The 23849-nt window shown below is 35.8% G+C and overlaps 1 protein-coding gene and 1 long non-coding RNA gene across 2 annotated transcripts; both read right to left on the bottom strand.

Annotated features, from left to right (window-relative positions):
- Nucleotides 1-170: 170 nt before the first annotated feature.
- LOC136815284 (uncharacterized) lies at nucleotides 171-3843 on the bottom strand. Its single transcript, XM_067071724.1, has 3 exons — nucleotides 3162-3843; nucleotides 1653-2582; nucleotides 171-1376 (listed from the first exon to the last, which is right to left on the bottom strand). Exons 1-3 carry the CDS (start codon nucleotides 3789-3791, stop codon nucleotides 669-671), a joined length of 2268 nt encoding a protein of 755 aa, XP_066927825.1. The 5' UTR covers nucleotides 3792-3843; the 3' UTR covers nucleotides 171-668.
- A 6892-nt stretch (nucleotides 3844-10735) lies between these two features.
- LOC136815283 (uncharacterized) lies at nucleotides 10736-23849 on the bottom strand. The gene is made up of 2 exons (XR_010847703.1): nucleotides 23814-23849; nucleotides 10736-10829 (listed from the first exon to the last, which is right to left on the bottom strand). It is a non-coding gene; the product is annotated as an uncharacterized lncRNA (long non-coding RNA).

Raw genomic sequence — 23849 nt, 5'->3', positions numbered from 1 at the left:
CCATATAACGTTAGATGAACGTTGAAACAACGTTGTGTGCCAGCTGGGAAAGAAATTTTGAAAGTTTTCATTCAGTAGAGTCAAAAAACTGACTCCTTATGAAAATGTTAGAGGAATCTATTGTACACATATTGAGCCAACAATAGGAAAAAAAAGATAACAATTTTAAATTCAGAATGATTTATGTAAATTTCTTAAAAGAATGGATTTAAATCGGATTATAAAATCAAAATATTATTACAAAAAATAATGGATGATCTAGCCTACGTTGCAAAATATAACGGTAGGAACAAACTGTTTATATACAATGTAGATATAAATACATAATATTATACCGTAACAATTATGCTACTATCATATTACACCTATATTATTGTATTATATGAATAATAGAAAATTAAAGTCTAAAAGGTAAGGGGCAGGATTCATCATGGGACAAATCATTAACATTAAAAGTATCAACAATTTCAAAATTGAAAATCATCTTTAGAATCGCTTTATCTAAGACCAATACATGGTGAACTATGTTGTGTGAATTTTCATTATGGTGTTGTATAGCTCTGTCTTAATTTGGAAAGATGCAAAGAGTATAAAGGCCGGTCTCCATTTGCGCGCGCTTCAATCGCACCTTTTACCTTCAATCTTTTTTGCTTCAAAAAAAGATTATGTCATAAAAAATCGCTTTCTTCATCATCAACAATGATGAGATTGGCGGTACACCGCATGTAGAAGTTACATGCGTGCAAATCAACACGTCCGTAACTGTAATCGTAGTAGCAGATGATGTTGGACCACTCAAACCCGTTAATCAGTTCATGGTCAGTTATAAGTAAAACATTTCCATCCATGAGGTGTTGATAAGGACTTTCCCCTTCTTTAAAATCGTTATCACTGTCACTATAAAATTTGTATTTGATGTTCATCTTTTGTAATTTCACTTTGGTTTCATCATCATAGCATGGTGGATAAAAGATTAAGACACCGTCATTTGTTCTTTGACGCATCTTCTTTATCGCTTCTTCCAATGTTTTAGCGCGAAATGGGGGACAGCCGTTGGGAAACATAGGCGGTGGAAATTTCAAACCTTCTCTGTATTCAAAATAATATTTTTCATCTTGGTCTAAAGCCTCCTCTACTATAGCCTTCGGGTTGCGTAAGTTAGTTGACAGCTCGTATTTTGTAAAATTATTATACGGTGGCATTCCATCAAGAAAGTCACGATGACCTATTGAATTAGACGCAATCCAAATGATGTCGAGCTGACCTTCGACAGTTTGTAATGCATTTTGCCATTTGTGTGAAACATTACATTCGTCCACGAATAATACTGTAATGTGTTTCTTTCGAATTAAATCCATCAAGTAGTTAATCGCATACTAATGGAGACGAAAAAGAATTAAGTGTAAAATCAAGACTCGATGAAATCAGAATTTTAAGTTTTCTTCATCTGGTCTATAGGAAAGTTGAGTGGCTGATAAACAGATTCATTATTTTCTTAACGACACGAATATCGAAATATTGATGAATGTAAAGCTTCGATTTCGGGAGAAAAGCGACAAAAAGCAAAATTTGAATCTAATAATCAACAATGACATTTTGTATCGCTTTTACATAAAATGCACTCTAGAAACCCCACCACAGAAGTAACTTACCTCACTGTCAAATGATTCACAAACAATCACTCCGTGTTGTTCTTCCAACTCTTTCTTCAATCTCCAAGTTAATAAAGTATCACGAGAGTAAGGATTCGACACTACGTACATTATCTTGTCTTTGTATTCGTTCATTCCACTTAACTGTTTGGCTTTCTGCTGTAACAAGAAAGACTTGCCACAGCCCCAGCCCCCGTAGAACAGCACTTTATTGAAACGAGAATCGTTTGCTCTCATGATGGGCAGTTGCTTCTTACTGTAGAATAAAATGTTGTCGGTTGTACATACGGTATCAATGGCTTCGGTGATGTAATCCACCCATTTTGTTCTTGTGATGGGTGCAGTCTTGGAAGAGTGGAGAGCGAAAATGACGATTCGTAAAACATCCTTAAGTCGATTGACTGGGGGAACGTAGGGGATGAAGGTTGGTACAATAGGGTATTTTGTGAAGATGTTTGCAAGCCAGCCTTTTAAATCAGTGTCCAGATTGATGAAATGTTGAGTGGCATAAAGTTCAGTATCGTTCTCAACGCAAACAGCTGGATAAAAAATCCAACCTGATCCGAGTTGATCACTCAACCTTTCTTCAATCAACTCGTGATATCTGTCGAGTTGTTCAAAAGCTTTTGTCGAAGCGAGTGTCCGTTTAATTTCGATACCCATGATCAATTTTCTGGACCAAGAGAAAAGAAGAACGTCAAATTCTTGTTGCATGCGGTTGTTCACATTAGTACGAAAGTCAAGTGAATTCAGAATAACTGTGTCTTGGAGCACTTCGTCATTTTTGAGGGAATAAAGTTGGTCAAAAACGGAATGCTCTGCTTTCTCACCGACTTCAGAAGGTTGGAATCCGAAATACCATCTCATGATGGGATCCTTTGGTGGATTTTGTTTGACCAGCTTTTCGATTCCCTCTTTACAGTTCTTAACCTGAAAAATCACGAGAGAATAAGCAAAGTGAAATCTCGATATATATTTGCAGATATGTGGGCTACGAATAAGAAGTTGGCGCCTAAATACATTATTTCATTGATATAACTTATCAAGCATTTAACGCGGGAAAAATGTGCGACATTTATTTAACGTGAAAGACAGGGCTTTTGAAAATTACCCCGGCTCAAATTGTATTAAACAGTTATAACTAACGCGAGGGTAGCCAATTCGCGTTATAAACTTGAGTATATATAAGTGTAATAAGGCAGTACCACTTTTCTTTGGTTTTTACCTTTGAGATGTGGTTCGGAATCGCAGCTAAGTAGGCCCACTTTTTACCTCTCCCCCCCCGGATAGTACTACTTACCGGGATACGAATTTCACCTTATTTCAGCTGTTTTCAGGATTATTCGCGAAATGAAATACAAACTCTGACTCGGAAAGTAAATCCAGAAAATTTCACGATATTTTCGCTCGCGAAATTTAAAGTAAGTAACAGTTGTTGTACGGTACAGACTACGAAAATGAGACGTTAATCATTTAAAGAATAAATATATACACACATGAGAAACGTACCTTTAGAGCGTCATTGAGTTGAGATCCTTGCATCGTTGTCAGCTTTTGGATGCAAGCTTGTTTAAAGGTTTGGTTGTCAGATGTTGATGCGGGAAGGTTCACTTGGTCCGTTCCCAACTCTTCGATCAGTAAATATTTGAGTTTGATATTGCGAATCCAATTTGTGAATTCCGTGGCGTTGATTTCGTCGCTAGAATTGGATTGTTGGAGATCATGGAAAGATTGCAGCTCCTTGGTAAACCAATGGTTAGGGTTGTTTAACTTTAAATTATCCAACGAGTTCTGTAATGAAGATTTTTTGCCATCCCCATAATCGAGCATATGCACCGTTGAATCCGTTTTCGCGTATTGTTTTGACTTGAAGAGAGGTGGAATAAAAATGGCTTCGTGGAGGGTAGAGTCGAAAAGTGCTGAATCAGCGTACTCACGTTCGAGAAGCTGATCAGCGGCTTTGATTGGGTCGTTGAAAAATTGTCCATTGCCCAAGTTGAACTTTTTCTTTTGTTCGTTCAATACTTTTTGTGGACTTTTTTGGATTTGCTGGTAGAGTGATTGTTGTGTACTGCAGTTTGTTGGATCAATCGACATGGGTTTTAAAGCAAATATCTCTTGTTGAAAACGTGATGCCATCTTTAGTAACCAAACAAAACGAATAAACAAATAAAGAAGCAATTTATTTTTGAACTCTATAAAAAAGAAGCAATTTATTTTTGAACTCTATAAAAAAGACATAGATAAAGGACAATAACCATGAAAACTTTCTTGCTTTGTCGTGAGTGTGATTTATTTGAACTTACACCCACTAACAAAAACCTCATCAAAAACACATAAAAACTTTTTACTCGTAGTTGTGTTTTGACTCGATATATTTTAAAGCAAATGTCTGACGGTTAAATATCGATATCATTTTGGTACGCCAAATCAATATTAGTTTCATTTTTCTCCTTCAAATAGCTTTCTCTTGCTACTGTAGTAACAAAGAAAAAACATTTTATTTCACGATTTGACACACATAGATATTGTGTAAACACTAACACTTCAAAAAGTTATTTGTAATATCAACCCCATACTTCATAAGAATAATATTTACATTTTTTTTTAATTCATCTAGCAGAGTGTCATTCAAAAATCAATTCACATATTTGATGTGGTTGTTTTCAAGTCATTGAAATAATTTCAATAATTCCTCTCATTTAACCTTTATTATATGAACAATTATTTTTATGAAAACTTTCTTGCTTTGCCGTGAGTGTGAGTTATTTGAGCTTACACTGACTAACAAAAACCTCATCAAAAACACATTAAAACTTTTTACTCGTAGTTGTGGTTTGACTCGATACACCTTTCTTAAGGACACCCTGCATTTGAAAAGGTGATACTTGCATCAAAGACTTGGGGGATTTAATATCCTATATAGTGGTTTCAAAACGAGGCAGTCTTTGCACTCAAAAAGTCTAATATTTTTCAAAAAATGAAGCTAAATGTGATGACAAACTTTGTGATCGCTCATGGTGGCATCTGACAAATAGGTCAAACCCAATGAAGTATAAGCTCGAAGGGCTAGAATCGAATCTCCTTGGTAGGATGAAGCGATAGGATGAAGGCTACCAAATCCTACAAAAGTTGCACGGCCTAGCGCCGTTCTCCTGGTCTTTACACAAATGACAGATTGAAATTAAAATTTACATCAAAATTTCTTTAAAGATATCACTCGAAAACAAAGGAATCTCTACATTCAATCCATCGTCAAAAATACGGTGCACTTTTTCTGAGAAAGGTTAAAGATTCGATTCTAGCCCTTTGGGTTTATACTTCATTGGTCGAACCTTTAAAAAACGCACGGCAGTTTAAGGGTTAAAATGCCTGTTGGAATTTCACTATTACGTTAAACCATTTTAACCTTACTGGCAAGGGGTTTTACAGTTTTCCTTCCGAGCATCGGGTATAAACCGCCTGGTCGCTACTCCAACATTTGAAGCCCCAAATGAACCTGGGGCTTCCCCTTGGCGGGGTTGAAAGTTATTGAGAAATTAATTTGAATAAATAACAATATAATTGGGGAATATAAAATCAGGATGACTTTGGCAACCAATTATGTCATGTATATCGATTTTAGCGTTTTATATCTGCAAATTGAGCTTTTCTAAGCTTATTTGACGTCATTCGAGACTTCAATTATCAGCCGGATCGAGAAAAAGTGATACGCAAGTGAGGGTAAAGAGTCTATCACCATATTCCCCTAACACTTTGCTTAGAATTACTTGGGATTTGAACACTTAATTCATTTATTTAAATATATATTATTTATTTATTATATCTATAAGAAATATATACGATTGAACACCAAAGATAATCATACACTTTTTTATAAGAAGAAGCTATACAAGGAAAAAAGGCTTCAATAGCCAAAATATTAAGAACAAGTTAGGAACATTTTTAGGCTTAAAACTCTAAGAACTTTCGAAGTCGAAGAAAAAAACGTATCCAGTCAAAGGTGACTCGAAGGCCCCTCGTTCCTTCATGTATTATTTGAACATAAAAGGGTAAGCAGTTTTGAAAGTTTTCAGTGCAATCAAAGAAACTGACCCCTATGAAAATGCTAGAAAGATCTATTGTATGCCCTTGCGACCCAAGTCCATTGCCAACGAATTAGATCGCCCATGCGGGCCTCCTTGGATTAATTTCCTTCTATTTTGATGAAATCACATAACATTTGAGAAAAAATCCAACTGTCATATTAAAAAGGATAAAAATTATTTTGATAACTCTTTTTATAAATAGCCGTGTATCAATGACTGCACAGAGTTGCCTGTCGTGAAATTCGTGAAATTCGCAACATTTATTTTCGCAAATTTGAAGAAAAAATGTTTTTAGCGAGCATAAACTTTCACGAATCAAGACATAAAAATGAAGAACTTCACATGCAAAAATGACTTAGAGGGGCAAATACTTCTTGATTTGGATTGAAACTTTTGTCTTTTGAATTGTCAGTTTTTAACAGGCTTAACAGATTTTCTTATTTGTCAAGAATTTTTCAAGAGCATAAATGTTCGCGAATGGCCTTTCCAAGAATTTTCAAAGACATTCACTTTCGCGAAAAGGTCTAAAATTCGCGAAAATCGCGAAAGTTTCTGCTCGCGAAAGTTTGTAGACCTAAAGCGGTGCTTCGGGCTGTATTGTGGAAGCAAGCTCGGTCGTTACTATGGCAATATTTCTAAGTACAGCCCTCACAAACCAGCCATTATTGCATTAGGGTTAAAGTTTTAACTTCTTGATCCCGAGCCAACTTCTTGGTTTATTGCAAGGTTGGGTCGGAAGACAAGATTGCAATTTAGAAGACAAAATATAACTTACCATCATCATGTGCTAAGAATTATATTGAAAACGAACCAAAAATGATATTGAAGAAGGTGATACCCAAAATCTTTCAAAGTAACTCGCGACACCAAGTGAGCCATCCAAAAAACATTTCCATAAAATTTCCTTGAAGGACTATTATCCACATTATTTCCTTTAATTTCTTGTTTATATTCTTTTTACTTGCGATTTCTGAAAAGAAACAAGTCATAAAATGTTAGCAGTAAACTTTCAAAAACACCTCCAGAACTTTTATTTAACTTCCCTTAATCCCCAGACCCCCGATTTTAATAGTTGAAAACACCCAAACAACATTATCTTAACATTGAAATTTAGGGAACCGGGGTTTTCTTAAAATAACATGAAAATCTGCGTTTGCTACCAAATATTTTGACACACTATCTACAATACAATAGTGGCCAAAAGTAATGGAATTCCTCACTTTTTGGTATGAATTCACAAGTTCCCCTTCCCCCCCCTATACAATTTAAATTGAATTTCAGTCCAACTTGATTCAACAACATTGTAGAGAGAGGGAAGGGGAGAGGAGCCTAAAACAGTAGAATAGGTGGGATTCCATCTACTTTTGGCCAAGATTGTAGCACTCATAAATATACCAGGAAAAAAATCTTATTGGCCAAACAACCAAAAAAATGATAAACAATACAACTATACACTGTTGGCGTTTGGAAACGAAAATGTGTATGCTGTAGAAAAATATTTTCCTTTTCAATTTACGGAAGAATATGTGGTAAATTTCATGAGTTTCCAACTTGGGAAAATTATGTACACCAGCGCTAAGTTCATATAACGTTATATGGATGTTGTGAACGTTAGATTAAGCATTAAAACAACGTTGTGTGTCTGCTAAGTGTAAAAAAGATGTACAAAAAGTGCTTTTTCTGTTTTAGGTTAAAAAGAAATCCATGAATGAATGTGATAAAAAAACTGCGTGCACATTAATCCTTAAAAAATGCTAAATAATTTAGTTCGCTTCGTAAGAAAGCTTATAAAAAAAGTTCTCCCCGTACTATTTTTTCATCTAACATTTGACATTAGAACTTGGTTATTAAAAACATTGGTCAACCAGTCTCTTTATATGTTATAGGTGACAGGTAATCTTAACCTGTAACACTTAATATTTGATCATTGACGGATAAATTTCATTTGTGACGCTTAATTCTGATTTGTGACGGATAATCTTGATTTGTGACGGATAATCTTGATTTGTGACGGATAATTTTGATTTGTGACGGATAATCTTGCTTTTTGGCAGATAAAATCGATCTGTGACGATAATTTTGATTTGTGACGTAAAATCTTCATCTGTGACGGATAATTTTTACTTGTGGCGGATAATTTTTACTTCCGATGTTTAATTTCCACCTATGACCGTAATTTTGATTTGCAACTCTTAGTCTTGATTTGTGACTATCGATCGAAAAATTAACCAACAACCAACACTTCTCAAATCAATAAATGAGATTGTAGATCCAACATTCATGAACAACAGAGAGTGATCAACAGTTACTCACGATCATCTGAATATCAACAAAAAATCAGGGCACTTTTTCCTTTCGCAGAAATAACATCATTTCATTGGCATATACTTCCAGCACAATTAGGAATTCACGTTTTGTCCATAACAAAAAGTATACCATCAATTCTTTACTGGCAACGCAACGCAAATTCCATCCAATCCAAATCTCTCGGTCCACCAATAAAACTACTATCCAAATATAAAGCTTATAACCACCATCATCATCTTTCAACGGCGGTCGAGATGATGGATTCCACCCTGCAGCGCCAAGAATTTGCAGTCGCGCATGGTACTGTTATCTCCCGAATAGACGGGGGGGGGTCCGAATAAGCAGGGGGGTAGGAAAATTTTCTAAATTCTAATAAGCGAGGGGGAGATGGAATAAGGGGGGGGTTATTTGAAGACAGAAGGCAGCGGGGGGGTCTTAATAAGAGCGGGGGGATGGATTTTTTGTCTCTCAACAATTAGCGGGGGGGACGTCTATTCGGGAGACAAGAGTAGTTTCCAGGTCACTACAATGAAACCCAGTGTCCCTGTTAAATGCGCCAGTGAAAGTTAACTTTCTCCATCTTTGAACCTGACGCTCGGGCTTCCAGAGTAAGAGAGAGGAGATGACTTCTGTGGACGCACGAAAGCAATGACCAGCAAATTAAACACGTCCAGCTTTTAAGATGGAGATGAGACGAGCTAGGAGCGGACCATATATGGTGTATTTGGAGGTTGGGTAATCGTGACAAGAAAGATTTTTAACTCTTCTGAGAAGACGTGTGTACATTCCGTCGAGTTCTTTTTCAATCTTCTGAAGTTTAAGAAACTGCATTGGACCAGGAAGGCTTTTCCCATATTTGAGAGACAGAGGTTCTGTATACCTCCTTTCTTGACTGCCAATGTTCTTTCAGCCTCATCGTCACTTCTTATCTCAATTTATAAGCCCTTTAATACTCCTTTTGATCTTTACTGTTTGGGTAAAAGATGTTCAATGATTCGATTCGGATTAGCAGATAAGTTGTGATAATGGGCAGCTAAATCACCTTGCCGCTATAAAAAAGAGGAAAAATTTTTGTTTTTAAAGGTAGAGTCTTTATTTTTAAGTTGATAGCCTATTCATTTAGGATTTTTGAAGTCTGGGCCACTTGAAAGATGAATGTGAACAATGATCTTAATATACCTTAGATCAAGCTACATATGTTGCCTTTGATCAGAGTGTTTAGAAAATTGGTACCCTAACGGTGGCTTTACTCGACGTTGGTAAATTCATAATTCAATGAAATCTTTCATGAGGTGAAAGTAGTAGTGGAGCAGTCCTACCTTAGGGTATCATTTTCAGAAACTCTGATAAAAGATTTTGCTGTGCCCGAGAAACTGTGCCCCGGGCAAATTGACCGACGGGTATGTGCATCAGTTAAGAGTATGCTTTTCAAGATAGCACAAATGTACTATAAGGGTGGATTTTTGAGCAAATCAAGGAGAAAATTCCTCTTTTTGACTGCAAATTCTTATTTTTTTGGCAAGTTGATAAAAATGCACTGTAAGGGAATGAATTTCAGAGATTTTTTGCTGCACTGTAACCAAGGGTGCGATTCAAAAAGCCAATTTTTTCACCGCACATACCGTCTGTTAGTAAACCCACTGCCCCCTCCCGGGGTATACTAATATGAAAAAGATAGTAGTTTGGACCCTAAACATAAAAACTAAAAATGAGACAAAACAGTGTGTCCCGAAAAAAGTGAACAAATTCTTATACAAAGTAAAATCCTCAAAAATTTATTCAATCATCTTGGGAATTGACTATCTATTGATTGAACAGAGAATTTCAATCTTATTTCAATCATTCTAAACCCAGTTAAAGTTTTATTTTACATATATGTTTCCGTTTCATATCAGACACGTATTTCATATCAAGATCAAGGGTCTACCTATTGATATATTATGCTGATAAAGCAAAAAAAAAAAATGTTTTTCTCTTCCTCTTTCTAACCAATCATGCACCACATCCGTGTCAATTCGATGTGAAAAGCGTGTGAATTAAAATTGATGAGTAATCAAACAAATATTACTCTTACTTAGAAACAAAATCTTTAAGATGATGAATTTTGAGGATTTTATTTTATATAGAAAAATGTCCGCTTTTTTTGGGACACACTGCATCGTACCTGTTCAGAGAATAAATGAGCCAAATTACTCAAAACTTCCGATACATGAACATCTTGAAATCCCAATTGGTTTATGTAAACGTTCATGGCTTGTTCGTAGAGCTCTATAGCTTCCTCGAATTTGTTCTAAAACGGGAATGAAGAAGAAAAACTACTATCTGAGCCCGAGATTAGTTCTCGTGAGAAATGGATGTAAATTTAAGAGCTTCGAAACATAGTAAAACAAAATGCCGAAATACTAGCGGTAAGTAAGACTTCAGACATCATAGAAGTTATTTAGGACATTTAGGCGTCAACAAAGCATTTCCTTGACGTAAAGGCTTTCATTCAATGACCATAAACAAACAAAGTAAGTTCGTCTATTCGAATCACTAGAAGACAAGGTGACGACAAAGGTTCACATAATAAGAGATCAATTCGACAAAAAAAAAGCTTTGAAGAAAAGGACGTTAAACGCCGACAGTCGTCGCAACGATGATCGGGTTAGAGGTACAATAACAAGTGCAAATAGCTGTGTAAATTAACATTTTACTGAGGTGAACAGCCAATTCATTGATAACATGTGCCACTCGTGTATCATCCACTCCGTAATATCTTTTCATCGCTTTCATGTGTGATCTACAAGCAAGATTTGAAATAAATAAAATATTTTTTTTTATCTTAAATAATAAGATTTTCTTTTATTTTAAAGAGAATCGCGTCTTGTGTTTTCTAAGTGTATCTTCTGGGCAGTCAGGCTTAAAATGCCCCTTGACTCACATCCTTCGACATTGCAATTGTACCCCCAGATTAGCAATTTTTTTAATTTTTAGCTGAAGAATCCTAATGGATAAGATTGAAAAAGATAAACAAGAGGTCGAAGGGACATAGCAACTGACGGATATTTGTTCGCAATGTGTGCACTTCTTAAAGATTTATACAAGAGGCCGTTTCTTCCAAAATGAACTTGAATTGACAAAGCACTTCTTAATGGTTGATACAAGAGGCTGGTTCTTCCAGAATGAACTTGAATTGACAAAGCACTTCTTAATGGTTGATACAAGAGGCTGTTTCTTCCAGAATGAACTTGAATTGGCAAAGCACTTCTTAATGGTTGATACAAGAGGCCGTCTCCTCCAAAATGAACTTGAATTGACAAAGCACTTCTTAATGGTTAATACAAGAGGCCGTTTCTTCCAAAATGAATTTGAATTGACAAAGCACTTCTTAATGATTGATACAAGAGGCCGTTTCTTTCAAAATGAACTTGAATTGGCAAAGCACTTCTTAATGATTGATACAAAAGGCCGTTTCTTCCAAAATGAACTTGAATTGACAAAGCACTTCTTAATGGTTGATACAAGAGGCCGTTTCTTCCAGAATGAACTTGAATTGACAAAGCACTTCTTAATGATTGATACAAGAGGCCGTTTCTTCCAAAATGAACTTGAATTGACAAAGCACTTCTTAATGGTTGATACAAGAGGCCGTTTCTTCCAAAATGAACTTGAATTGACAAAGCACTTCTTAATGGTTGATACAAGAGGCCGTTTCTTCCAAAATGAACTTGAATTGACAAATCACTTCTTAATGATTGATACAAGAGGCTGTTTCTTCCAAAATGAACTTGAATTGACAAAGCACTTCTTAATGGTTGATACAAGAGACCGTTTCTTCCAGAATGAACTTGAATTGACAAAGCACTTCTTAATGGTTGATATAAGAGGCCGTTTCTTCCAAAATGAACTTGAATTGACAAAGCACTTCTTAATGTTTAATACAAAAGGCCGCTTCTTCCAAAATGAACTTTAATTGACAAAGCACTTCTTAATGGTTGATACAAGACGCTGCTTCTTCCAAAATGAACTTGAATTGACAAAGCACTTCTTAATGATTGATACAAGAGGCCGTTTCTTCCAAAATGAACTTGAATTGACAAAGCACTTCTTAATGATTGATACAAAAGGCCGCTTCTTCCAAAATGAACTTTAATTGACAAAGCACTTCTTAATGGTTGATACAAGACGCTGCTTCTTCCAAATGAACTTGAATTGACAAAGCACTTCTTAATGGTTGATACAAGAGGCCGTTTCTTACAAAATGAACTTGAATTGACAAAGCACTTCTTAATGTTTGATACAAGACGCCGCTTCTTCCAAAATGAACTTTAATTGACAAAGCACTTCTTAATGGTTGATACAAGACGCTGCTTCTTCCAAAATGAACTTGAATTGACAAAGCACTTCTTAATGATTGATACAAGAGGCCGTTTCTTCCAAAATGAACTTGAATTGACAAAGCACTTCTTAATGATTGATACAAAAGGCCGCTTCTTCCAAAATGAACTTTAATTGACAAAGCACTTCTTAATGGTTGATACAAGACGCTGCTTCTTCCAAAATGAACTTGAATTGACAAAGCACTTCTTAATGGTTGATACAAGAGGCCGTTTTTTCCAAAATGAACTTGAATTGACAAAGCACTTCTTAATGTTTGATACAAGACGCCGCTTCTTCCAAAATGAACTTTAATTGACAAAGCACTTCTTAATGGTTGATACAAGACGCTGCTTCTTCCAAAATGAACTTGAATTGACAAAGCACTTCTTAATGGTTGATACAAGAGGCCGTTTCTTACAAAATGAACTTGAATTGACAAAGCACTTCTTAATGTTTGATACAAGACGCCGCTTCTTCCAAAATGAACTTTAATTGACAAAGCACTTCTTAATGGTTGATACAAGACGCTGCTTCTTCCAAAATGAACTTGAATTGACAAAGCACTTCTTAATGATTGATACAAGAGGCCGTTTCTTCCAAAATGAACTTGAATTGACAAAGCACTTCTTAATGGTTGGTACAAGAGGCTGTTTCTTCCAGAATGAACTTTAATTGACAAAGCACTTCTTAATGGTTGATACAAGACGGTGCTTCTTCCAAAATGAACTTTAATTGACAAAGCACTTCTTAATGTTTGATACAAGACGCCGCTTCTTCCAAAATGAACTTTAATTGACAAAGCACTTCTTAATGGTTGATACAAGACGCCGCTTCTTCCAAAATGAACTTTAATTGACAAAGCACTTCTTAATGGTTGATACAAGACGCTGCTTCTTCCAAAATGAACTTGAATTGACAAAAGCACTTCTTAATGATGATACAAGCGGTTGTTTCTTCCAAAATGAACTTGAATTGACAAAGCACTTCTTAATGTTTGATACAAGAGGCTGTTTCTTCCAAAATGAACTTGAATTGACAAAGCACTTCTTATGATTTATACAAGAGGCCGTTTCTTCCAAAATGAAGTTGAATTGACAAAGCACTTCTTAATGTTTGATACAAGAGGCTATTTCTTCCAAAATGAACTTGAATTTGCAAAGCACTTCTTAATGGTTGATACAAGAGGCCGTTTCTTCCAAAATGAACTTGAATTGACAAAGCACTTCTTAATGATTGATACAAAAGGCTGTTTCTTCCAGAATGAACTTGAATTGACAAAGCACTTCTTAATGTTTGATACAAGAGGCTGTTTCTTCCAAAATGAACTTGAATTTGCAAAGCACTTCTTAATGGTTGGTACAAGAGGCCGTTTCTTCCAAAATGAACTTGAATTGGCAAAGCACTTCTTAATGGTTGATACAAGACGGTGCTTCTTCCAAAATGAACTTTAATTGACAAAGCACTTCTTAATGTTTGATACAAGACGCCGCTTCTTCCAAAATGAACTTTAATTGACAAAGCACTTCTTAATGGTTGATACAAGACGCTGCTTCTTCCAAAATGAACTTGAATTGACAAAGCACTTCTTAATGATTGATACAAGAGGTTGTTTCTTCCAAAATGAACTTGAATTGAAAAAGCACTTCTTAATGTTTGATACAAGAGGCTGTTTCTTCCAAAATGAACTTGAATTGACAAAGCACTTCTTAATGGTTGATACAAGACGCTGCTTCTTCCAAAATGAACTTGAATTGACAAAGCACTTCTTAATGGTTGATACAAGAGGCCGTTTCTTACAAAATGAACTTGAATTGACAAAGCACTTCTTAATGTTTGATACAAGACGCCGCTTCTTCCAAAATGAACTTTAATTGACAAAGCACTTCTTAATGGTTGATACAAGACGCTGCTTCTTCCAAAATGAACTTGAATTGACAAAGCACTTCTTAATGGTTGATACAAGAGGCCGTTTCTTACAAAATGAACTTGAATTGACAAAGCACTTCTTAATGTTTGATACAAGACCGCCGCTTCTTCCAAAATGAACTTTAATTGACAAAGCACTTCTTAATGGTGATACAAGACGCTGCTTCTTCCAAAATGAACTTGAATGAACAAAGCACTTCTAATGATTGATACAAGAGGCCGTTTTTTCCAAAATGAACTTGAATTGACAAAGCACTTCTTAATGTTTGATACAAGACGCCGCTTCTTCCAAAATGACTTTAATTGACAAAGCACTTCTTAATGGTTGATACAAGACGTGCTCTTCCAAAATGAACTTGAATTGACAAAGCACTTCTTAATGGTTGATACAAGAGGTCCGTTTCTTACAAAATGAACTTGAATTGACAAAGCACTTCTTAATGTTTGATACAAGACGCCGCTTCTTCCAAAATGAACTTTAATTGACAAAGCACTCTTAATGGTTGATACAAGACGCTGCTTCTTCCCAAATGAACTTGAATGACAAAGCACTTCTTAATGGTTGATACAAGAGGCCGTTTCTTACAAAATGAACTTGAATTGACAAAGCACTTCTTAATGTTTGATACAAGACGCCGCTTCTTCCAAATGAACTTTTAATTGACAAAGCACTTCTTAATGGTGATACAAGACGCTGCTTCTTCCAAAATGAACTTGAATTGACAAAGCACTTCTTAATGATTGATACAAGAGGCCGTTTCTTCCAAAATGAACTTGAATTGGCAAAGCACTTCTTAATGGTTGGTACAAGAGGCTGTTTCTTCCAGAATGAACTTTAATTGACAAAGCACTTCTTAATGGTTGATACAAGACGGTGCTTCTTCCAAAATGAACTTTAATTGACAAAGCACTTCTTAATGTTTGATACAAGACGCCGCTTCTTCCAAAATGAACTTTAATTGACAAAGCACTTCTTAATGGTTGATACAAGACGCCGCTTCTTCCAAAATGAACTTTAATTGACAAAGCACTTCTTAATGGTTGATACAAGACGCTGCTTCTTCCAAAATGAACTTGAATTGACAAAGCACTTCTTAATGATTGATACAAGAGGTTGTTTCTTCCAAAATGAACTTGAATTGACAAAGCACTTCTTAATGTTTGATACAAGAGGCTGTTTCTTCCAAAATGAACTTGAATTGACAAAGCACTTCTTATGATTTATACAAGAGGCCGTTTCTTCCAAAATGAAGTTGAATTGACAAAGCACTTCTTAATGTTTGATACAAGAGGCTATTTCTTCCAAAATGAACTTGAATTTGCAAAGCACTTTTAATGGTTGATACAAGAGGCCGTTTCTTCCAAAATGAACTTGAATTGACAAAGCACTTCTTAATGATTGATACAAAAGGCTGTTTCTTCCAGAATGAACTTGAATTGACAAAGCACTTCTTAATGTTTGATACAAGAGGCTGTTTCTTCCAAAATGAACTTGAATTTGCAAAGCACTTCTTAATGGTTGGTACAAGAGGCCGTTTCTTCCAAAATGAACTTGAATTGGCAAAGCACTTCTTAATGGTTGATACAAGACGGTGCTTCTTCCAAAATGAACTTTAATTGACAAAGCACTTCTTAATGTTGATACAAGACGCCGCTTTCTTCCAAAATGAACTTTAATTGACAAAGCACTCTTAATGGTTGATACAAGACGCTGCTTCTTCCAAAATGAACTTGAATGACAAAGCACTTCTTAATGATTGATACAAGAGGTTGTTTCTTTCCAAAATGAACTTGAATTGAAAAGCACTTCTTAATGTTTGATACAAGAGGCTGTTTCTTCCAAAATGAACTTGAATTGACAAAGCACTTCTTAATGTTGATACAAAGACGCTGCTTCTCCAAAATGAACTTGAATTGACAAAGCACTTCTTAATGGTTGATACAAGAGGGCCGTTTCTTACAAATGAACTTGAATTGACAAAGCACTTCTTAATGTTGATACAAGACGCCGCTTCTTCCAAAATGAACTTTAATTGACAAAGCACTTCTTAATGGTTGATACAAGACGCTGCTTCTTCCAAAATGAACTTGAATTGACAAAGCACTTCTTAATGTTTGATACAAGACGCCGCTTCTTCCAAAATGAACTTTAATTGACAAAGCACTTCTTAATGGTTGATACAAGACGCTGCTTCTTCCAAAATGAACTTGAATTGACAAAGCACTTCTTAATGATTGATACAAGAGGCCGTTTTTTCCAAAATGAACTTGAATTGACAAAGCACTTCTTAATGGTTGGTACAAGAGGCTGTTTCTTCCAGAATGAACTTTAATTGACAAAGCACTTCTTAATGGTTGATACAAGACGGTGCTTCTTCAAAATGAACTTAATTGACAAAGCACTCTTAATGTTTGATACAAGACGCCGCTTCTTCAAAATGAACTTTAATTGACAAAGCACTTCTTAATGGTTGATACAAGACGCCGCTTCTTCCAAAATGAACTTTAATTGACAAAGCACTTCTAATGGTTGATACAAGACGCTGCTTCTTCCAAATGAACTTGAATTGACAAAGCACTTCTAATGATTGATACAAGAGGTTTGTTTCTTCCAAATGAACTTGAATTGACAAAGCACTTCTTAATGTTTGATACAAGAGGCTGTTTCTTCCAAAATGAACTTGAATTGAAAAGCACTTCTTATGATTTATTTTTTCTAACAGAGGCCGTTTCTCCAAAATGAAGTTGAATTGACAAAGCACTTCTTAATGTTTGATACAAGAGGCTATTTCTTCCAAAATGAACTTGAATTTGCAAAGCACTTCTTAATGGTTGATACAAGAGGCCGTTTCTTCCAAAATGAACTTGAATTGACAAAGCACTTCTTAATGATTGATACAAAAGGCTGTTTCTTCCAGAATGAACTTGAATTGACAAAGCACTTCTTAATGTTTGATACAAGAGGCTGTTTCTTCCAAAATGAACTTGAATTTGCAAAGCACTTCTTAATGGTTGGTACAAGAGGCCGTTTCTTCCAAAATGAACTTGAATTGGCAAAGCACTTCTTAATGGTCGATACAAGACGGTGCTTCTTCCAAAATGAACTTTAATTGACAAAGCACTTCTTAATGTTTGATACAAGACGCCGCTTCTTCCAAAATGAACTTTAATTGACAAAGCACTTCTTAATGGTTGATACAAGACGCTGCTTCTTCCAAAATGAACTTGAATTGACAAAGCACTTCTTAATGATTGATACAAGAGGTTGTTTCTTCCAAAATGAACTTGAATTGACAAAGCACTTCTTAATGTTTGATACAAGAGGCTGTTTCTTCCAAAATGAACTTGAATTGACAAAGCACTTCTTATGATTTATACAAGAGGCCGTTTCTTCCAAAATGAAGTTGAATTGACAAAGCACTTCTTAATGTTTGATACAAGAGGCTATTTCTTCCAAAATGAACTTGAATTTGCAAAGCACTTCTTAATGGTTGATACAAGAGGCCGTTTCTTCCAAAATGAACTTGAATTGACAAAGCACTTCTTAATGATTGATACAAAAGGCTGTTTCTTCCAGAATGAACTTGAATTGACAAAGCACTTCTTAATGTTTGATACAAGAGGCTGTTTCTTCCAAAATGAACTTGAATTTGCAAAGCACTTCTTAATGGTTAATACAAGAGGCCGTTTCTTCCAAAATGAATTTGAATTGGCAAAGCACTTCTTAATGGTTGGTACAAGAGGCTGTTTCTTCCAAAATGAACTTGAATTGGCAAAGCACTTCTTAATGATTGATACAAAAGGCTGTTTCTTCCAGAATGAACTTGAATTGACAAAGCACTTCTTAATGTTTGATACAAAAGGCCGTTTCTTCCAAAATGAACTTGAATTGACAAAGCACTTCTTAATGGTTGATACAAAAGGCTGTTTCTTCCAAAATGAACTTGAATTTGCAAAGCACTTCTTAATGGTTGGTTCAAGAGGCCGTTTCTTCCAAAATGAACTTGAATTGACAAAGCACTTCTTAATGGTTGATACAAGAGGCCGTTTCTTCCAAAATGAACTTGAATTGACAAAGCACTTCTTAATGGTTGATACAAGAGGCCGTTTCTTCCAGAATGAACCTGAATTGGCAAAGCACTTCTTACTGATTGTTACAAGAGGCTGTTTCTTCCAGAATGAACTTGAATTGGCAAAGCACTTCTTAATGATTGATACAAGAGGCCGTTTCTTCCAAAATGAACTTGAATTGACAAAGCACTTCTTAATGTTTGATACAAGAGGCTGTTTCTTCCAAAATGAACTTGAATTTGCAAAGCACTTCTTAATGGTTGATATAAGAGGCCGTTTCTTCCAGAATGAACCTGAATTGGCAAAGCACTTCTAACTGATTGTTACAAGAGGCTGTTTCTTCCAGAATAAACTTGAATTGGCAAAGCACTTCTTAATGGTTGATAGAAGAGGCTGTTTCTTCCAAAATGAACTTGAATTTGCAAAGCACTTCTTAATGGTTGATACAAGAGGCTGTTTCTTCCAAAATGAACTTGAATTGACAAAGCACTTCTTAATGGTTGATACAAGGCTGTTGTTTCTTCCAAAATGAACTTGAATTGACAAAGCACTTCTTAATGATTGATACAAGAGGCCGTTTCTTCCAAAATGAACTTGAATTGACAAAGCACTTCTTAATGGTTGATACAAGAGGCTGTTTCTTCCAAAATGAACTTGAATTGACAAAGCACTTCTTAATGGTTGATACAAGAGGCTGTTTCTTCCAAAATGAACTTGAATTTGCAAAGCACTTCTTAATGGTTGATACAAGAGGCTGTTTCTTCCAAAATGAACTTGAATTTGCAAAGCACTTCTTAATTGTTGATACAAGAGGCCGTTTCTTCCAAAATGAACTTGAATTGACAAAGCACTTCTTAATGGTTGTTACAAGAGGCTGTTTCTTCCAGAATGAACTTGAATTGGCAATGCACTTCTTAATGATTGATACAAGAGGCCGTTTCTTCCAAAATGAACTTGAATTGACAAAGCACTTCTTAATGGTTGATACAAGAGGCCGTTTCTTCCAGAATGAACTTGAATTGACAAAGCACTTCTTAATGTTTGATACAAGAGGATGTTTCTTCCAAAATGAACTTGAATTTGCAAAGCACTTCTTAATGGTTGATACAAGAGGCCGTTTCTTCCAGAATAAACCTGAATTGACAAAGCACTTCTTAATGGTTGTTACAAGAGGCTGTTTCTTCCAGAATGAACTTGAATTGGCAATGCACTTCTTAATGATTGATACAAGAGGCCGTTTCTTCCAAAATGAACTTGAATTTGCAAAGCACTTCTTAATGATTGATACAAGAGGCCGTTTCTTCCAAAATGAACTTGAATTGACAAAGCACTTCTTAATGTTTGATACAAGAGGCCGTTTCTTCCAAAATGAACTTGAATTGACAAAGCGCTTCTTAATGGTTGATATAAGAGGCCGTCTCCTCCAGAATGAACTTGAATTGACAAAGCACTTCTTAATGATTGATATAAAAGGCCGTTTCTTCCAAAATGAACTTGAATTGACAAAGCACTTCTTAATGTTTGATACAAGAGGCCGTTTCTTCCAAAATGAACTTGAATTGGCAAAGCACTTCTTAATGTTTGATACAAGAGGCCGTTTCTTCCAAAATGAACTTGAATTGGCAAAGCACTTCTTATGGTTGATACAAGAGGCCGTTTCTTCCAAAATGAACTTGAATTGGCAAAGCACTTCTTAATGGTTGATACAAGAGGCCGTTTCTTCCAAAATGAACTTGAATTGACAAAGCACTTCTTAATGGTTGATACAAGAGGCCGTTTCTTCCAAAATGAACTTGAATTGGCAAAGCACTTCTTATGATTGATACAAGAGGCCGTTTCTTCCAAAATGAACTTGAATTGACAAAGCACTTCTTAATGGTTGATATAAGAGGCCGTTTCTTCCAAAATGAACTTGAATTGGCAAAGTACTTCTTAATGGTTGATACAAGAGGCTGGTTCTTCCAAAATGAACTTGAATTGACAAAGCACTTCTTAATGGTTGATACAAGAGGCCTTTTCTTCCAAAATGAACTTGAATTGGCAAAGCACTTCTTAATGGTTGATATAAGAGGCCGTTTCTTCCAAAATGAACTTGAATTGGCAAAGCACTTCTTAATGGTTGATACAAGAGGCCGTTTCTTCCAAAATGAACTTGAATTGGCAAAGCACTTCTTATGGTTGATATAAGAGGCCGTTTCTTCCAAAATGAACTTGAATTGACAAAGCACTTCTTAATGGTTGATATAAGAGGCCGTTTCTTCCAAAATGAACTTGAATTGGCAAAGCACTTCTTAATGGTTGATACAAGAGGCCGTTTCTTCCAGAATGAACTTGAATTGGCAAAGCACTTCTTAATGATTGATACAAGAGGCCGTTTCTTCCAGAATGAACTTGAATTGGCAAAGTGCTTCTTAATGGTTGATACAAGGGGCCGTTTCTTCCAAAATGAACTTGAATTTGCAAAGCACTTCTTAATGGTTAATACAAGAGGCCGTTTCTTCCAAAATGAATTTGAATTGGCAAAGCACTTCTTAATGGTTGGTACAAGAGGCTGTTTCTTCCAAAATGAACTTGAATTGGCAAAGCACTTCTTAATGATGATACAAAGGCTGTTCTTCCAGAATGAACTTGAATTGACAAAGCACTTCTTAATGTTTGATACAAAAGGCCGTTTCTTCCAAAATGAACTTGAATTGACAAAGCACTTCTTAATGGTTGATACAAAAGGCTGTTTCTTCCAAAATGAACTTGAATTTGCAAAGCACTTCTTAATGGTTGGTACAAGAGGCCGTTTCTTCCAAAATGAACTTGAATTGACAAAGCCTTCTAATGGTTGATACAAGAGGCCGTTTCTTCCAAAATGAACTTGAATTGACAAAGCACTTCTTAATGGTGATACAAGAGGCCGTTTCTTCCAGAATGAACTGAATGGCAAAGCACTTCTTACTGATTGTTACAAGAGGCTGTTTCTTCCAGAATGAACTTGAATTGGCAAAGCACTTCTTAATGATTGATACAAGAGGCCGTTTCTTCCAAAATGAACTTGAATTGACAAAGCACTTCTTAATGTTTGATACAAGAGGCTGTTTCTTCCAAAATGAACTTGAATTTGCAAAGCACTTCTTAATGGTTGATTATAAGAGGCCGTTTCTTCCAGAATGAACCTGAATTGGCAAAGCACTTCTAACTGATTGTTACAAGAGGCTGTTTCTTCCAGAATAAACTTGAATTGGCAAAGCACTTCTTAATGGTTGATGGTTGATAGAGAGGCTGTTTCTTCCAAAATGAACTTGAATTGCAAAGCACTTCTAATGGTTGATACAAGAGGCTGTTTCTTCCAAAATGAACTTGAATTGACAAAGCACTCTTAATGGTGATACAAGAGGCTGTTTCTTCCAAAATGAACTTGAATTGACAAAGCACTTCTTAATGATTGATACAAGAGGCCGTTTCTTCCAAAATGAACTTGAATTGACAAAGCACTTCTTATGGTTGATACACGGAGGCTGTTTCTCCAAAATGAACTTGAATTGACAAGCACTTCTAATGGTTGATACAAGAGGCTGTTTCTTCCAAAATGAACTTGAATTTGCAAAAGCACTTCTTAATGGTTGATACAAGAGGCTGTTTCTTCCAAAAGAACTTGATTTGCCAAGCACTTCTTAATTGTTGATACAAGAGGCCGTTTCTTCCAAAATGAACTTGAATTGACAAAGCACTTCTTAATGGTTGTTACAAGAGGCTGTTTCTTCCAGAATGAACTTGAATTGGCAATGCACTTCTTAATGATTGATACAAGGGCCGTTTCTTCCCAAATGAACTTGAATTGACAAAGCACTTCTTAATGTGTTGATACAAGAGGCCGTTTCTTCCAGAATGAACTGAATTGACAAAGCACTTCTAATGTTTGATACAAGAGGATGTCTTCCAAAATGAACTTGAATTTGCAAAGCACTTCTTAATGGTTGATACAAGAGGCCGTTCTTCAGAATAACCTGAATTGACAAAGCAACTTCTTAATGGTTGTTACAAGAGGCTGTTTCTTCAGAATGAACTTGAATTGGCAATGCACTTCTTAATGATTGATACAAGAGGCCGTTTCTTCCAAAATGAACTTGAATTTGCAAAGCACTTCTTAATGATTGATACAAGAGGCCGTTTCTTCCAAAATGAACTTGAATTGACAAAGCACTTCTTAATGTTTGATACAAGAGGCCGTTTCTTCCAAAATGAACTTGAATTGACAAAGCGCTTCTTAATGGTTGATATAAGAGGCCGTCTCCTCCAGAATGAACTTGAATTGACAAAGCACTTCTTAATGATTGATATAAAAGGCCGTTTCTTCCAAATGAACTTGAATTGCCAAAGCACTTCTAATGTTGATACAAGAGGCCGTTTCTTCCAAAATGAACTTGATTGGCAAAGCACTTCTTAATGTTTGATACAAGAGGCGTTTCTTCCAAAATGAACTTGAATTGGCAAAGCACTTCTTATGGTTGATACAAGAGGCCGTTTCTTCCAAAATGAACTTGAATTGGCAAAGCACTTCTTAATGGTTGATACAAGAGGCCGTTCTTCCAAAATGAACTTGAATTGACAAAGCACTTCTTAATGGTTGATACAGAGGCCGTTTCTCCAAAATGAACTTGAATTGGCAAAGCACTTCTTAATGATTGATACAAGAGGCCGTGTTCTTCTTCCAAAATGAACTTGAATTGAACAAAGCACTCTTAATGGTTGATATAAGAGGCCGTTTCTTCCAAAATGAACGTGATTGGCAAAGTACTTCTTAATGGTTGATACAAGAGGCTGGGTCTTCCAAAATGAACTTGAATGACAAAGCACTTCTTAATGGTTGATACAAGGCCTTTCTTCCAAAATGAACTTGAATTGGCAAAGCATTCTTCATGGTTGATATGAGAGGCCGTTTCTTCCAAATGAACTTGAATTGGCAAAGCACTTCTTAATGGTTGATACAAGAGGCCGTTTCTTCCAAAATGAACTTGAATTGGCAAAGCACTTCTTATGGTTGATATAAGAGGCCGTTTCTTCCAAAATGAACTTGAATTGACAAAGCACTTCTTAATGGTTGATATAAGAGACCGTTTCTTCCAAAATGAACTTGAATTGGCAAAGCACTTCTTAATGGTTGATACAAGAGGCCGTTTCTTCCAGAATGAACTTGAATTGGCAAAGCACTTCTTAATGATTGATACAAGAGGCCGTTTCTTCCAGAATGAACTTGAATTGGCAAAGTGCTTCTTAATGGTTGATACAAGGGGCCGTTTCTTCCAAAATGAACCTTATTTAACAAAGCGCTACATCTTCAAAAACGGACAAACAGTACAGCAAAATGTTAATGAAAGGCCAGTTGCTAGGAAGACCAAAAATGGAAATTACACTTTACCTGTGAAGTCTTTCCAAACTGTCCATTCGTTTGTTT

The sequence above is a fragment of the Clytia hemisphaerica genome, unplaced genomic scaffold, assembly GCF_902728285.1.
Source record: "Clytia hemisphaerica strain Z4C2 unplaced genomic scaffold, Clytia hemisphaerica genome assembly, whole genome shotgun sequence".
Taxonomy (NCBI): Eukaryota; Metazoa; Cnidaria; class Hydrozoa; order Leptothecata; family Clytiidae; genus Clytia; species Clytia hemisphaerica.
This window is presented reverse-complemented; position numbering and strand designations above follow the sequence as displayed.